The sequence below is a fragment of the Dermacentor andersoni genome, chromosome 7, assembly GCF_023375885.2.
Source record: "Dermacentor andersoni chromosome 7, qqDerAnde1_hic_scaffold, whole genome shotgun sequence".
Lineage (NCBI taxonomy): Eukaryota > Metazoa > Arthropoda > Arachnida > Ixodida > Ixodidae > Dermacentor > Dermacentor andersoni.
Window position 1 is genome coordinate 94,864,853 of NC_092820.1, and position 15,408 is coordinate 94,880,260.

The 15,408-nt window shown below is 45.0% G+C and overlaps 1 protein-coding gene across 5 annotated transcripts in view; it reads right to left on the reverse strand.

Annotated features, from left to right (window-relative positions):
- The window catches only part of Coq6 (ubiquinone biosynthesis protein COQ6, mitochondrial), a 37,411-nt gene that overhangs the window by 3,353 nt on the left and 18,650 nt on the right, over window positions 1–15,408 (reverse strand). For all 5 annotated transcript variants that reach the window (XR_008613207.2, XR_008613208.2, XR_008613206.2 and 2 more), the window contains exons 9-13: window positions 14,613–14,691; window positions 10,996–11,119; window positions 9,136–9,251; window positions 2,182–2,348; window positions 815–886 (exon numbers count right to left, since the gene is read on the reverse strand). Coding sequence is in view for 2 of the 5 variants with exons in the window: in XM_050181311.3 (XP_050037268.1) it covers window positions 857–886; window positions 2,182–2,348; window positions 9,136–9,251; window positions 10,996–11,119; window positions 14,613–14,691 (516 nt within the window). In the remaining 3 variants the exon portion in view is untranslated. The remainder of the gene's footprint in view (window positions 1–814; window positions 887–2,181; window positions 2,349–9,135; window positions 9,252–10,995; window positions 11,120–14,612; window positions 14,692–15,408) is intronic.

Consider the following 15,408-nt stretch of genomic DNA (forward strand, 5'->3'; position numbering starts at 1 on the left):
CCAAATTTTAGACCGATGATATGTGCAGTTTCTACATTCTTATAAAACCATGCACACTTGATTGGCAGCATCCACCTATACGCATAAATCCTTTTTTCGTTTCCAGTTTTCATCTGTACTTCTTGAAAGAACCCAACACCAGTATCCCTATACCCTTTACCCTTTCTGTCAGGGCACCAAACCTCCCTTTGTCCCGCCCTCCCTTTTCTTTTCCTGTCCTTTTTTTCTCTTTTCCAGTACTTTGAAAGTGGCTATACCCCACCCCACGCACAGGCTTATTCTCCTCCTTCTCGCCAAATGAGGGTTGGGGCAAGTGAGCTATGCGTGCATTGAAATGCTGCTATGGAACACAGTTGTTTTCCTGACGAAGAAAGGCCCCTTGTCGAAACACTGGCTCCAGTGACCGTCCTTGTCTGACCACTGCTCATCACTTCAAGCCTCCAATTACAAGTGAACTTCTGTCTTGCTTGTATTGGGGCTTGGTCACTGTTTTTAGAAGCACATGATTATTGGAAATTCAGCCTAGAAAAATGTGCAAATACACTTTACATTTTTCATAGCAGTGCTTAAAAAGGGTAAGCGAAAGTACCAGATGGGAGCGGCGAGAAAGCTAAAGTAGTCTGATCTTGGCGCAAGGGACTAAAGCTATCCCCCCCCCCAGCTTCTCTCTAGCCTGCTTAGAGACCCAGCTATCCACCCCAGCTTCTCTCTAGATTCCACCAATTATTCGTATATATTTGGAAAGCTAGTGCCACAGATATTCTTGATGAGTTTGCTTCTGGCAGAGAAAAAACAAGAAACAAATTGTACTCACCTGTACAATATGCTCGTGCAAGAAAAATGCTCGCAATCTTGCTTAATATGACGCACGGTCAACTATCCTTTCCTGAAAGAAAAGGTCAAACAATAAATTCTACACATCAGACAGCAGAATCAAGCAGGAGAATGAAGCATCACAAGCAGTCGAACATCAAGCATCAAGGTGTCGCCGCTGACTGGTCAACTAATGTTGAAAAAGAAAACATCCGCTGACTGCCAAGGAGTGTACATAAGCTAAGAGCTAATTAGCTAAGAGTTGAATACCTGCAGAAAGTATGTCCAATGACCACAGCTCAGACACCACTGTGTCAGTTTCCCAGTAATCCTTCCCAATTTCTTTCCAAAAAAAGAAGACCAGCCTGCAGGAAGTCATTTTCCACTGGCCAAGAATGACACACTCTAGTTGCTATCACTCTGCAGGAGCAATCAGTAGCAGATTGCCAGATTTGGCTGGATTGCATGAAACTGGCTAATTACTACCAGTACTATACTATTAGCTACGTTGTGGCTAATAAAATGGATATTGAGTACTCCAGTGGGTCTATATTTTAGTGAGAAACAAAATCAAAACAATTATGTTTTGCACTGCAGCAAAAGGGTGCCTCTATGCTACATCACATTATTCTCTCGCCAGAGCTTATATTAACCCTTTAAGGACGAGTGTTGCCTACAGGCAGTATAACAGAAAACCATTTTCTTCCTTGCTGACTTTCGGTATTGAGTGCACAGTTTCTGGCTAAAGGCCTTCGGTCAACACTGACTGACAGGCAGCAAGCATCATTTCTTGGTTTAGAGCAGGAACACAGGACAAGGAATAAGAAGGCTGGCACGCAACTTGCTTTCTTTTGAAAGCACAGTCAAATGAGACAGACCAATGCAAGCTCTCCGGCTGCACTGGTTTCACACATGTGACGCAAAGCAAATGAAACTTACACCAATGGTTCGCATATGCCAGAGCTGTCAGCACAAATTCCAGTCACAGGAAGTTTGGGGTGAAGCCCACTTCCAGTTAACTGCCTGGTGCTTCCCTTATATTGCTAAAAAGCTTCCGCAAAGTATTTCTTCTTTTCGGTGGTTACGGTTATTCTGATTGTACCATTAGATGGTGGCATGTCAATCACCACACAAAAATGCGAGTGCCTGAGGTGACCACAGAGTCATTTTGGCTGCCCCTGGAGAATTCGTAGCCACTTTTGCATTTGGTGCCCACAAGCCTGAGCCATTAAGATTTTGTGAAGCTTTTATGCGTCCCCACTCGCTCGGATCCAGTCAGACTTTTACAGGCTCAGATTCGCGCAGGCATTAGGGGAAGTCTGAGCAAATGGAGCGGCAACCGCGTGAGCTGACCGGCAGTGCACGCACCTTGAGACCAACCCAGGCGTCGATGAGCTGCAGCCCCACACTGCGGGCTGCCACCACAGGCAGCAAGTTGAAACGATAGAGCCCGACCAGAGCCTCGATGGCCAGCAGGAAGGGCACAGTGTGCCGCTGACGTAGCGTCTCGTAGCGCAAAAGCGTGTCGAAGCTCACTGCACAAGTCAACAAGCACAAGTGAAACTCGTACAGCGATCTCGTACATCTTGGGAAGAAGCATCTGTATGCATAACTACAAATAAAGTGCAATTTGTGGCACAAACTTTTTCATTCACAGGCAAGTTGTGAAACAGCCAAGGAGGAGGCGTCATTCCTACAAGTGTCAAGTACAAGTCTGTTACACGAGTCTCAGGGTTCTCCCCACGGTGTGCGGCGATGAATATGCTGCCCACCGCTAAGGTTTACTGTCCACTGGTCCGGTTTCCCACCCACAGCACGGGTTTACTGCCTACCACACTGCGCTTACCACCCACTGCTCCGGTTGACCTGTCAAAATTTCTCATTCCTTTTTTTCGAGATTGTCAGGGTTCCTTTATCATGTGGAGAAATACGAGAAATAAAGGTGTAAAAGTTGAGAAAATCGAACGTTTCTACAACTTTCCGCAGTGCTGCCATTTTGAAACCATATTAAAGAGGAGAAGTCTTACCTTCAAATAACCATATCACCGTATTTCGCCATGCGGAAATAAAGCAAAAACAGTGAACAAAAAATTAAATGAGTGTCGTAATTCGTTACTGCTGCCACACGGACACAGGCAGCACTTCTATTGGCTGATGCAGGTTTGAATCGTGGGTGAGTGTTTCACGCACATTTTAGCAATGGCAAGCTGTTCATTTCTTTGTTCTGAAAAATTTTGGCGACCGCGGTAGAGTCCATCTCAGGCTCGGGTTAGTTTTATGAACACATAAAGAATGCGAAATCGGTGAAATTACAATTTAAAATGATGGAACGGTCACATTGAAAAAAAAAAGACTGGTTGATCCCTCTTTCATAGGTATTGGTCATAACACGAAAGTGAAATGTGTCTTCATAGAAGCAGTTGCAGCTTTGTTGGTTGTTTAGAAATATAAGACCATAAGGTTACTTTGATGTGCATCGATGTGCACATTGATGGCTTGTTCATCCTCCAAGTGCCTTGGCAGTGACTCCACCACTGTCTTAACGTCAACCGGCACGTTAACAACCAGGTCTACGATACAGAGGTTGCCAAAGGTGTTTCGCAGGCGTCCTATCTGCATAGACAGCACTCTGAGCGATATAAAGCGCTTGGAAATACCATAGAGAAGCAAGAGATTGGTAGGGTGTTCAGGGTATATGAAGCCATTGCAAGTAGACATCACAAGCACCCTACCACTGAACAGGGATACACAACAATTGGTACACAAGTGAAAGTTGCTGAATGACTTGTTGGCGGGAAACATTTTCCAGAGACACAGCATTGCACACACCAGAGCACGGCACAAATTTGCCAGTAACCACAGGCGTTCGCAAACTGTACAAGTGAAGCCGAAAGGGTTGTCCATAAATCGCTTCATGAACTTGCAGTCTGCAACTGCAAAAGGCGCCCTATTTGCGGGTTGGAGGCTTTCTCGCAGTTTAACTTCGCATGCAGCATCCTGTTGCCGAGCGGCTTCTTCGAAGGCAGCAGCATTTTGGCCCTGCTTGGAAGTGCATTTGGCAGACCGGTAACTGATGAATACGAGGCACAGTTGGTAGTGCGCGCCTGGTACGCACGAATGCATTGTGCTTCTCACCGGCATGTCTTTCGCTGGTCCAACGTGGTCAATTTCACGACATTCACCTGTCAACGTCGCTTTTCTGCTGTGCTTAACGCAGCAGCATAGTTATTTGGCACCCCTGTAAATGACGTAGTAGGTGGTAACCAAGCGTCATAGGCCAATCTGATGCGGAAGAGAATCCACGTGGTGAAGCTGCGTTGTTACCACACATGATCGGAGCACAAAGCTTAGCACGAATGGCAGAGTGGCATCATTATGCGGGGTGCTAGCCTGCTCTTTCTGTGACGTCATTTCCGTGATGTTCGTACATGCAAGAATTTTTGGTGGAGCTCGGCGTAGAACACTTTCGTATGTTAAAAAAAAGATTACATGCAGAATCTCGTCTGGAAGTTATCTAAATGATGTGCAAGGATTCGCTACAACTCATCTGCTGTTTCCTTGTCGTATGCTGCTGTGTTTGGTATAATTGTGAGAAATAGCACAAAAGAATCGTGAAACGGAGAAGCGTGGTTGCAACACCAAAATGTTAACTAAGGCCAGCATGAGACGATGAAGAAAAGGCAATGTTGGAATCGCACCGCTGGCACGAGTTGTTGCAATCTCAGCGCTGACGCCCGTTGTTGCAAATGGGTCGCAAGCCCCAAGGGTAGCGTTGGCCTGGCGGCCTGGGGCACAACTGGAAGCATCCGAAGGTCCCGGCAAAGCATGAGTCGACTGGTAACAGAACAACTTGTTCATTCTAACATCGCAAAAGAGCGGGCGGTCAGGTCGACCGAAGTGGAGAGACGGGAGAGCACGTAACTTAAAGGAAGAAATCGGAGCCTCTCTCCCGGCGTCCGGGGGCAGCTGCTCTTATACTCTCGGAGTTGAGGGCAAGAGGAAGGCCTCGTGACGAGACCACGTGACGGCGGGGCACGGACGAGCTGAGAGACAAGTTGAGACGAGTGTAGTGACGCATCCGCCTTGCCGGCGCCGGACAGACCTCCTCGCTTCACACTTGGGAAGCTCCTCTCCCCGGCTGCCGCGCTTTGACAAGCGTGGGCACACACACACACACGCACACACGAAGACACGTGGCACTGAAACACGCCTGGACGCGCTTGGCGGGGAGGCTTTGCGGCAGCTCCGAACGGGCCAAAATGTCCGCCGCGTTAAACGAAGCCCCGGCGTCCGTTGCACCGCGCCGGCTATACCGCGCGTCGTAGGCGAAACGTAACAGCAAGTAGTAGCAATGTTAACTCATGTTATATGATAGTACGTTTGGATGATGCCATTGCTTGGTGGAAGATGAGCACTGGCTGGTGCGCGCTGTAGTACGTGAGGTATTTGAACAGTGCGTGGTCGATGATGCTGCCTCCTCTCGATGTGTACCATTATCAACCGCGAACAACTGTGATCAACCGTACTCCAGCAGTGGCTGCTTATGGCTTGGTCCCACGGGCCCCATATTGAAAGCGATCTGCAATGGGGACAGAGCATGCCGAGTGCTGATAGCTTCCTGTGCGCTATGTTCTCGCCACTGAGTACGCGTTGAAGCGAGAGGCTGCGCAAAAGTCAATTCGCTAGCTGCTGTGCGTTCTATCTTGAAAGCAATCATCTTGTGAACATGTGGGTTTCCTCATTGGGTAGGCATAGAAATGCTTATGCATTTAAATAAAAGAGAGGCTTAGTCATGTGTAAACCAGTAAACCGAAGCAGTTTACTGGTCCAAACATACTTGTGGGCACCTTGCTGCAATGACCTGCAACCTGCCACTGCGTCAGCTAGCAGCGATATTTTGTGAATCTTAGTAGCGGCCGCATACCATTCTTACGCCATGAAATCGCCATGCCAAGAAAAGTGGGGGACAGGCAATGAACTGAATAACAGAAAAATGTTTAACGACCGCCACGTCTGCGCCAGTGTGCACGTTATGTTAAAAAAATCTAGCGAAACACCCATGCAGCATCTCAAACTTCGATCACTGTTTTACATTGGTCATACAGGAGAGGAGAGCAGGGTCTGGCTTGGCGCCAGAGCAATCAATCATTGCTGCCTAAGTAAGGCTGTCCCATCGCCTAAGTAACCTGCACACATCGGGGTGTAAAGTATTATTATAGACAACCAGCCATGGAAGAAATAGCAGTATGATAGCAGTAAGAGGCTTGACCGGGGTCCACAGCTGAGCTAATGCAGCCGCTGGTCCACGTGTCACTTTTGTTGGTGCGGTAAAACAGCGTATGATGACTTAGTTCCATTTTTGAAAGCCACAGCATCTCTTTCGGGTCAAAGTGAGTGCAGATTTCTCATATATTGCCGAAATGTAGCAGGATTTGCAGGGTTTGCCTATCAAAGCAGTTCGGCGCTGTGGTAGCATCACTGCATAATTCGGTTACGAAGAAACTCAGACACAGCCTCTTGGAGGACAAAGATTTACGTGTATGCCAAAAAATGTCCATGTGCGATATCCTTGGGACGTCCATGGAACGATATGCAAAACCGGGCATCCATAGGATGTCCTATTTGTCTCCAAAATGGTGCACGGACACTGGGACGTGATGCGGATGTCCTACGGATGAAGCGTTCTCACATCGGAACTTTGTTGACATCCCGTGCACTCACTTTTGTTTGCGAGGTGGTTTGTCAAATTTCCAAGTGTCGCGTGGCTACTGTGATAGATGTATGTTGATTCTGCACCAAACCATAACCTTAGTCACTGATGCCAATGAAGTGGTGCCAATTAGGCCTAATAGCCTAGACAGTCTAGCCGGGCAAAAAATTCGCCATTGGTCGATGTGGCAACAGGCCACATGCCGTCTTGGAATGCTTGTTGCTTATATGTTCATATGGGTGGCTCATCAGTGATTGGTCCTGAGATTGCGCATGTGGATTAGATTGACGGCTGTTGAAGCAGTGAAGTTCGTCAACACATATTTAACACGATCTGTGTGCCTTTCTGTGGTTAATTGGACCAATCTTTGCACATGCGTTCACAATTTGTGAAATACATACTGCTTTTGTTGCCATTCCCTCTGTCCGCGCCGCGTTATCATTTTGATCGACCTTGTCGACCTGTATGAACCTTGTATAAGGCTGATGTGGAGCCGTTCTGTAAATTGTAGCGTTCGGGCACTGTATGTGCGATCCCTGCATCAAGCAGACGTAGGTGAGTGCTTGCAGTGACAAATTCCACTACTGAGTCATCTGAGACAGCCTGTCTGCTACGCACTCGGCGGTCTTTTTGCGGCGAAAACGGAGGGAAATGCTTGCTTGGGTGGCATCGAGTATGATAGGCTATGTGGCGCATGCGACTATGTGGCACTGTGCAGGCCTCTACACAGAATGCCGTAGACTCCCTTTAAGACAAACTCAAAGGGGCCATGAAAATTTGTTAGTCTAATAAGAAGAATAATTGGCAACATGACCAGGTGCATCCAGATATCTTACTTCAAAACAGCAAATGAAGTAGACTTACAAGGGGGAAGAATGACATAAAAATTATTCATTTAGCTGAACTTTATAGAAAACTGCCTTCAAGTGGGTACTCTTGCTTGGTTTCATCCAGTTCGTGATGGACGTTTGGCACTTCTGTGCAAAGTGGCGAGCAGCCACAAATGACATCATCTCGCCTAATGACCTTAAAAGTCCTTCTGAGCATTCGTGCTGCTGGAAAAAGTTCACTAGGGAGTTCAAGCAGGCATCTGCCGCCTCACAGGTCATCGATGCAGGCTCCGAGCAAGCGTAAGTACGAAGAAGTGCGCTGAGGGCAGGGCAAAGCCATACTACCTAGAGGAAAGTCTAGGTGATGTTGAGCAAAGTGGGGAAAGACAAACAAGGTGAAGTGTCACAGAGGAGGAAGGTAGGCAGAGGCATGCTGGGTTGACCTCCTCTGGCAGTTGCTACATGTTTTGTTTGCAATATGGACATATCGGGTTCGTCTCGTGATGACATTGTCCTCGCGTGCCGTACACTGTGTGTGCAAGTGAAAGTGTGTGATGGTGAGCCGATGATAGTGGCTCAATCTCGTGTGCGCAAAGGAGGAAAGGGGAGGAGGGAGTGCGCCGTCTTCCATCGCACGCGTGGCACCGGGGAGGGCAGGGAGGAGGGCATTGTACTTGGGCAGCGCGCGGTTGCACAGGCTTTATCTTGAAAGCGATCAGCTTTAGGGGCACAGTCTAGGTGGGCTGATGGCTCGTAGCTTTGCGTGCACTGTGTTCTCATTGCACAGTTTACATCCAAGCAATAGATAGTGCGAAGGTCACTTTGCTCGCTGATGCTGCCGCAATTCCTCACACCAGCATTTTGACAGCGAGCGTCCACTCATAGTGTGTGATGTTTTCATGTTTACCCATGCAAGCTGACTACATTCTTGTCAATTTAGTTAATAAGCAAATGAAAGAGGTGTTCAACTCTGGCAGCTGCTGCATATGGTGCACCTATGTGAGCCCCGTCTTGAACAGAATCTGCGATGCGGACATTTTAGACGCACCGAGGGCTGATAGCTTCGTGTGTGCTAAAGCAACCATAAGCTTGCCGATCACCCGCATGCACAAGGTGAAACCTCGCTCTCTTTTTGTTTCCTCCTCTTGCTTTCGCCGCTGTGTGTGCTGCAGGCCTCCAGTAGGGTGCCCCGATGCACGCACCCCTGGGCGCAGTACATCAAGGCACCCTAATATGCAGGATCGGTAGCGGTGGTGGCCACTCCAAATGTTCGTCTTAACCGAAGAGCACGTCTGAGGTGGTTTGTGTTAAGCGGATTTTTTGTGCATTGAGTCTGTGGAAAACCAAACAAACGATACCATGCAGTGTGAGAATTCGGCTTAACCGAGTTCGTCTTAACAAGAGTTCACTGTATATTGAATATTCAAAAAATTGAATAGTAAATATTTCATTCTGGAATCGAATTACTTACATTCTCTATTTGATTCCATTTAGTGATATTCAAGTATTCACACAGCCCTAGTATTTACTTGTATAAGGGCTACTCTCGTTTAAGGCCTACACCCCGCTTTGGAGAGTAAAAATTTAGAAAAAAAGTTTCACTAAACGTCACACACATAGTGCAGTTCAAGGCTTCAGAGAGCAGCCATAAGCCTGCCTTGTCTAAGGCCTGCACGCAGTAAAAAAAAAAAAAAATGTGTGGCATTTACACAAGTAAATACAGTACATGTGAAAATAAGGCAAGGAAGTAGCTAGAGATCAACAAGCACATCAATAGCTCACCTATTGGCATTCCATTCCACACAGACTCAACCAAGAGCTGGGCCAGTTCCTGGGCATCACCAAAGCCAAGGTTCGCACCCTGACCTGCCATTGGGTGCACTCGGTGGGCAGCATCACTGCACAAATGATTGAGAGATCAAAAAGCAGGTCTCAAGTGCTTTAAATGACAGTAGCAGTAATTTTCTCATAAGCTTGTTTAATTAACTCATCCAGCTGCACCATTAACTTTCTGAGGTTTTAAGCAAGCCATGCTTTTGAACTACGAATAGGTGCTTTTACAAGTGCTGCTGAAACACCGGACATCTGCTTACACAGTATATGCTAGCATATGCTCTATTCTTTAAATAAAAACATAATGTCGCATGGATTGGCTGATAAGACATGAAGTCACAAGTGGTTTGTTGCGCTATGTTTACTTGAAGACTATTGATCGTAAGAGCTGCAATCATATAGTGCATGCAGAAAACTTAGTTTCCTGACTTTCAAACGAGTATGATTGATAATGCAACAAAACTATTCTGTCGTGAAGTGATCAAAGGACAGTCAATGAACATGAAAATATAGCAAAAACTTAATGCAAACATTGAAAACTCAAAATGTAACTTTCAAGGGCAACTGTGATGTCATATATAGCTCGCTGCACACTTTTTTAGAAACATTATATAAATGCGTATCAAATGATGTCCAGCATTTCAATCCTTGCTTATTCAAAGTGGCTTAAAACCTACCTTTGTGCCATGCCCCCTTTACCCAATTCCCCTGCACCTTTTTATCTTTCAGGTTGTTGCTGTACATTTGTTTTGGGAGCTTTGTAAAATCATGATAAAAAAGAACACACTTTGATGAAGAACAGTCACTATTTGAATTAAGATAATCACATTTTCTCCTAACCTTTTCAGCATGAGCCATTAATGCATGTTGTAAAGATTTTCCTACCGCTACCAAGCCATTGTTTTTAGCAGTGTGATGATATATGGTTAAAGTTTGTTGCAAACATCAAGATGGCATAGGAATCTCACCAATATTTCTTGAGGAGGACGCAGGGATGAGATGGTGATAATTGCAAAACAAAGGAAATAAAAAAGAAAAAAAGATTCTGGGAAACCACTTGTTTCAGCATATCTGCGGCTGCTAACCTACATTATGTCATTACAATTTAGCTGAAAACACACTCTAAATTTCCCCAAAAAATCATTTTGTCATTGTAGATGGTGAGAAAGAAGGGTAAAAATGGTCAGCTGTAGCAACATCATAACCCAGCAATGTTTGCAGATGGGTGCTGGCCCTGCATTTTTGTTGCACAGTTGCTTCATGTACCTGTGACTGTCACAGGATAACGTGGCACAGGCTACACATGAACGGCACAGGATATGTGTGCAGTGCAATGCAAACATCAGCGAAGTGAAGCAAGAGTGCTACAGAGCATGTGCACCAATGCTGAAGGCACCATATCTCAATCAACCTTGTGGTACTGTCATGTGTACATTTATTTGCTTTTTGCTGGTGACCTCTTTCCACTCACGTGTAACTCTTTACCTAGTTATTTCTCAATGCCAGATGGCAAGTCATGTATGTTATTGCCCGGTACAAGTACTAGTATCTGCTCATTTGCGAAAATTTTCCATGCCGTAGTGGTTGCAATGTATGACTTGAAATAGCAAGGTCACTAGTTTGATGTTAGGTGCACCTGCCTGCATGTCTTTTCCATTTCTTTTAAATCATGCACTGTCAGATCAAGGCACCAAGAACGAACAAACGTGATGAGCCCGTTGCCTAGCTCATAAACACTGTCTGCAGTGAGACCCAACCTGCGTGGGCTTTCAGCATCAGGCAGTAGAGACCAAGTAAAGCACAACTTACCCGATGAGGGCTACTCGGGGTAACACATAATGGGCAGCATAACTCAGGCCCAAAGGGAAGGTGGCACGGCTCGCTGGCACTAGCGAGAGGATGCGCATTGGCGCATCACTGCAGGCAGGGGGTGCTAGTCAAAAAAAAAAGAAAGCCGAGTAGATGCAAAACTAGGTAACTCATGAATGCCACGGCACAAGAACATTGCCCATGTATGTAGAGACAAAACACACATTGTTTCTCTAGAGACATCACTACACGCACTGTTTGTATCTGCCTAGCGATATATGGATCAATCCGTGCCAAACATCTCCGAAAGCGAGCTTGACCACCTGCAATTTCTTCTAAAAAAAAAAGAAAACTTGCGTTACCAAGATTTGCTTTACCAAGATTCACTTCACCAAAAGAAGAGAAAAACTAATTTGGCCAGGCTTCTTGTGCACCTAAATTACTTTTGACAGAGTTTTTTTTTTCTGTGCACCATTACCCTTTGAATACTATGGTAAAGATAGAACCAATGTAAAGGAAATCAGCAAAAATGCAATATCTCGCGGGCACACTTCATTATGTTACAGTTAATAGAAAAGGCATCACGTATTCATACTCAAGCCCATCAGGGGCCATTAGTTATCCTTATGGGGTGCTTAAAGGCAAATTACTGCAGTGAATCTGGAAAGCTTTTGGAGCTATTTTAATTTATGAAGTGTTTTATTTATTGAATTGTTTTACTGAGCTCTTTTAACTACATCAGCTAAATTATTTTGTTTAAGCAGCTGCTGAACTCAATGGATCACTAGCTTTGACGAAGGTGAGGTCTTATTGTCAAAAAGAAAGGGCAAAATGCCTCATGTTCAGGCATGAGTAATGCCATGAACTAATTCAAGTAGTTTAAATTTAATGCATCTGGCTGTTTATTCATAAAGCATTTATCTCTGAAAGTTTAATCAATGTACATTTCATTCTCAGTGACAAAAAAGAAAAACAAACCCCATAAATTAGCAGTTTTGCCCGAAGGGCACCGACAGCGATGGCAATGATTAGCTTTGCCTTGAATTTCTCGGGTGGCGTTCAAACTATATGTTGGTGCAACATGTTGGCGTGACACAGCATGCAAGAAAACTCGCTCCTGCTGGGCAGAAGGAAGGGTGCCCTGTAAACTACCAGACGTCCCATAACGATGCCGTGATGTGGAGCGCCGCTAGTGAGTGGCATTGGAGGCATTGCACCTCAATGGTACATGAGGCGAGACTGACAGGTAACCATTAGCATTAGTCATCAGTACCCAGTGAAACATCATAAATGTTAGCTTGACATTTACTGTCCATTCCGTTCAGACCAGTGCATACACACAGCGTCTTAGCAGCAAGATTAGTGAGCTTATAGCGGGAGTGTGCAAAACACTCCTGCCAGCAAAGGAGAGCAGAAGGCTGTCCTAGCTTGGTGGCAGAGCCAGGACAGCGTTCTGCATTTGTGCAGAAACAATTGTGCACAAACCATTGACATTGATTGTCAGTGTAAGTGAATAGCCAAAAACAAACGAATGAGTGAGCGAGCAAATGAACAAATAAGCAAACGAATGAGCGAGCGAGTAAATGAATGAAAGTTTTCTTTGCAGAGTCTGACCACCAACCAACCACGAAAATGACCGAAAGAGGCAAAGAAATCTACTCCCTTTAAAAACACCTCCACACGAGATGCATGACCGCAGTAAAAACATACTTGCGCACTATGTCACATTATTGTGAAGACTTATAATTTAGGACACTATGACAAGAAAAGTGCATATTTCGCTTTTTTTACAATAAGTATCATAGCTGGTAAGTTCTGGGCCTATAGAACTCTCACTGGTGATGGTGGCAGCACAATTGTAGTATTATCAGATTATGGAAATCTTGCAAAAAGTATAAAAGTTGCTGTTTAGCAGTTACATAACTAATTCAAGTTCAACAGGCTTTGACAGTCTTGAAAGCTTGATGCAAAACCAGTGAGAAGTGCCCGTGCAACACAGGGATAAGTCGAAAATGCAGTATATCTGTGTTAATTCGATCTTGACCTAAGATCCCAGCTGGTGCCCATACATATTCTATGGGCCAAAACATTTATTATTTTGATTCTGAAAGTGGACCTTGTCGGGTAAATTAAACTTGACTGGTTAGCATGCATGCACCTGCTGACCTGAATGGCAGCAGCGTTTGTCTTGCCAGGGCTAGGAGAGGGCGAGTGCATTGAAGACATGTTATCTCCAGCCAAAAATGCCGATTTTCAGCCTGCCCTATAAAATTTTCAAGCACAAATTGCAGGTTCAAATGAAATGTTACTGTATTTACCAGCTAGTAGTATGCATATTTTCTCGAAGAATATTGGTCTGAAGGCTGCCTGCACATTACAGTCAAATACGAAACGACATCTGCAGCGTTAGCAACCACCTACAATCAGAGCCAGTGTTACTGCCACTGTCATCAGAGGGTGGCAGCCGGACAAGTTTTCACATATGATGGTGATGGCCACGGGGTGCTTTCATGCTTTAATTATGAAAGCTAATTCAAAGGATAAGTTATTTTATCTGTTTAGCTAGCGGTAACAAAGTGATGCCACATGTCTTCAGCACTCTAGACTTGCACACATCACAGGACAAACTGGCAAAGTGGTTAGTCTAGGTTTGCGATTGTAGTAGAGTGGTTCGAGAAATGTGGAATATCAAACGCGCTGAACCAGAAGGAGGAAGATGTGTTGTAGTCCCTAAACGGCAATCAAAAGCTGAGAATGACGATGTAGGCATCAAGTGCAAATAAATTTCTGATCTGTGAAGGTAAACTCTGCAATTATGCCTTATTATGATTGCCAGAATCAGAGGCATGCTACATTTTCTGTTCTTATGAAATCAGCTGTATGTTAAATTTGTATGTATACTTTTTCTACTATGAACCCATAAAAAATTAGGCGCTCATTGGATTCAGGGGTGTTCAACCGTGTAACCGTGTAACCGTGTAAGTACGCTGCAAAGTTGCAGTATTCAACCGTGTAAGTACGCTGCAAAATGAAGCAACATTGTGTTTGGGCATTCATTCTGTTTCTTCTTTTAATTCAAATCTCAGCATAACACGGTCAATTCCATCAGTCGTGTCAAGGTCGAATGAACTGAACTAAACTGTAGCACATGGCGGCACACACATCATACGACTCACTTTTGGCGACTCAATAAAGGCCAACAGCAACAAAATCCCACTTTAGTTTAATTGGTTATAAGTGAGTGTTATATACTGTTGAAGCAACCTTGGCAAAGCTGTGATGCTGGAAAATGCCTAATTTTCATATCGGGAGCCTTCTAAATAGCATCTAAACAGACAATGCGTGTACCTGGTGGTTAGCGGGTATGGTGCAAATCCTAGCATGCCGCCTCAGAGTTTTCCTTCTGTGTCCACCACAGAAGGAAACATTTCCTTCTGCAAGCCTTTCGTGAGGCATCCACGCGTACTTCAAACGCAAGATTTAGCATTGCGGCTGCTTTATATCTATGCTATTTCAAACTAGGCTTTAAGCGCTGTTTGGAATTGCGTTCCAGTCAATTGTAGGCTGACAATGTAAGCCGCTGCATTCTGCAGCTTCTCTATTGCTGAGTCACTTACCGGCACCGAACCTTTCAAGTAGCGATGCAACCGTGGAGAGGGCTGTGTTGACCAGGGGCATTTGCCTGCCTTCACCCCACTGTAGCAGATGAGATGAAAAACAAATGCTGTTTGCACATCAGATTTGTGTTTAGGCATCATGACATGAAAACAATAAGCCAAGAAAACAGCAAGTTCTGTGTGGTGGCACAGGAAGCAGACAATACAGCTCGCACGTTATTTGCAGTTGCTGCAATGGCATCTTTAACATGCACATTTGATGCACTGTTGGCTTAAACAATGACTAGTAATTAAACAATGCTGTAAGTAATTGGGTACATGCATAGAATGCTGAGAAAGAAACAATAAAAAAAAAGAAAGATTGACTAAAATGTTAATGTGCAGCTAACCATAATTGCAAGCCACTGCGCATGCTCAAATTCCATTTGCAAAGGACAGAAAAGTTGTGGACAGACAGTCACTATTTCAACAAAACACACTGCGATTGAGGCTTCCTTCCCAACCAGTCTGTTGTTGAAATTGCAGAGGCTGAGCTGGTCTCCTTTTCCGAGTGGAACTGGGAAGCCCCTTTTTGATATTACGAGGTAGATAGCTTACGAGGCCTTGTTTATGCTGCTGTAATTTTGTCTATGCTGCTGTGTGACTTCGTGCACCTCTTATAACTAAGGGCATTAGAAGAAGGCAATGCCTTGAGAAATGCAAGTCATCGTGGTTCTATTCTTCGCAAAGAACGTCCTGCTTTAGAAGCGCAAAATGTCCAGTAACAGACATGAAACCATGCATAATTTGGAGAACG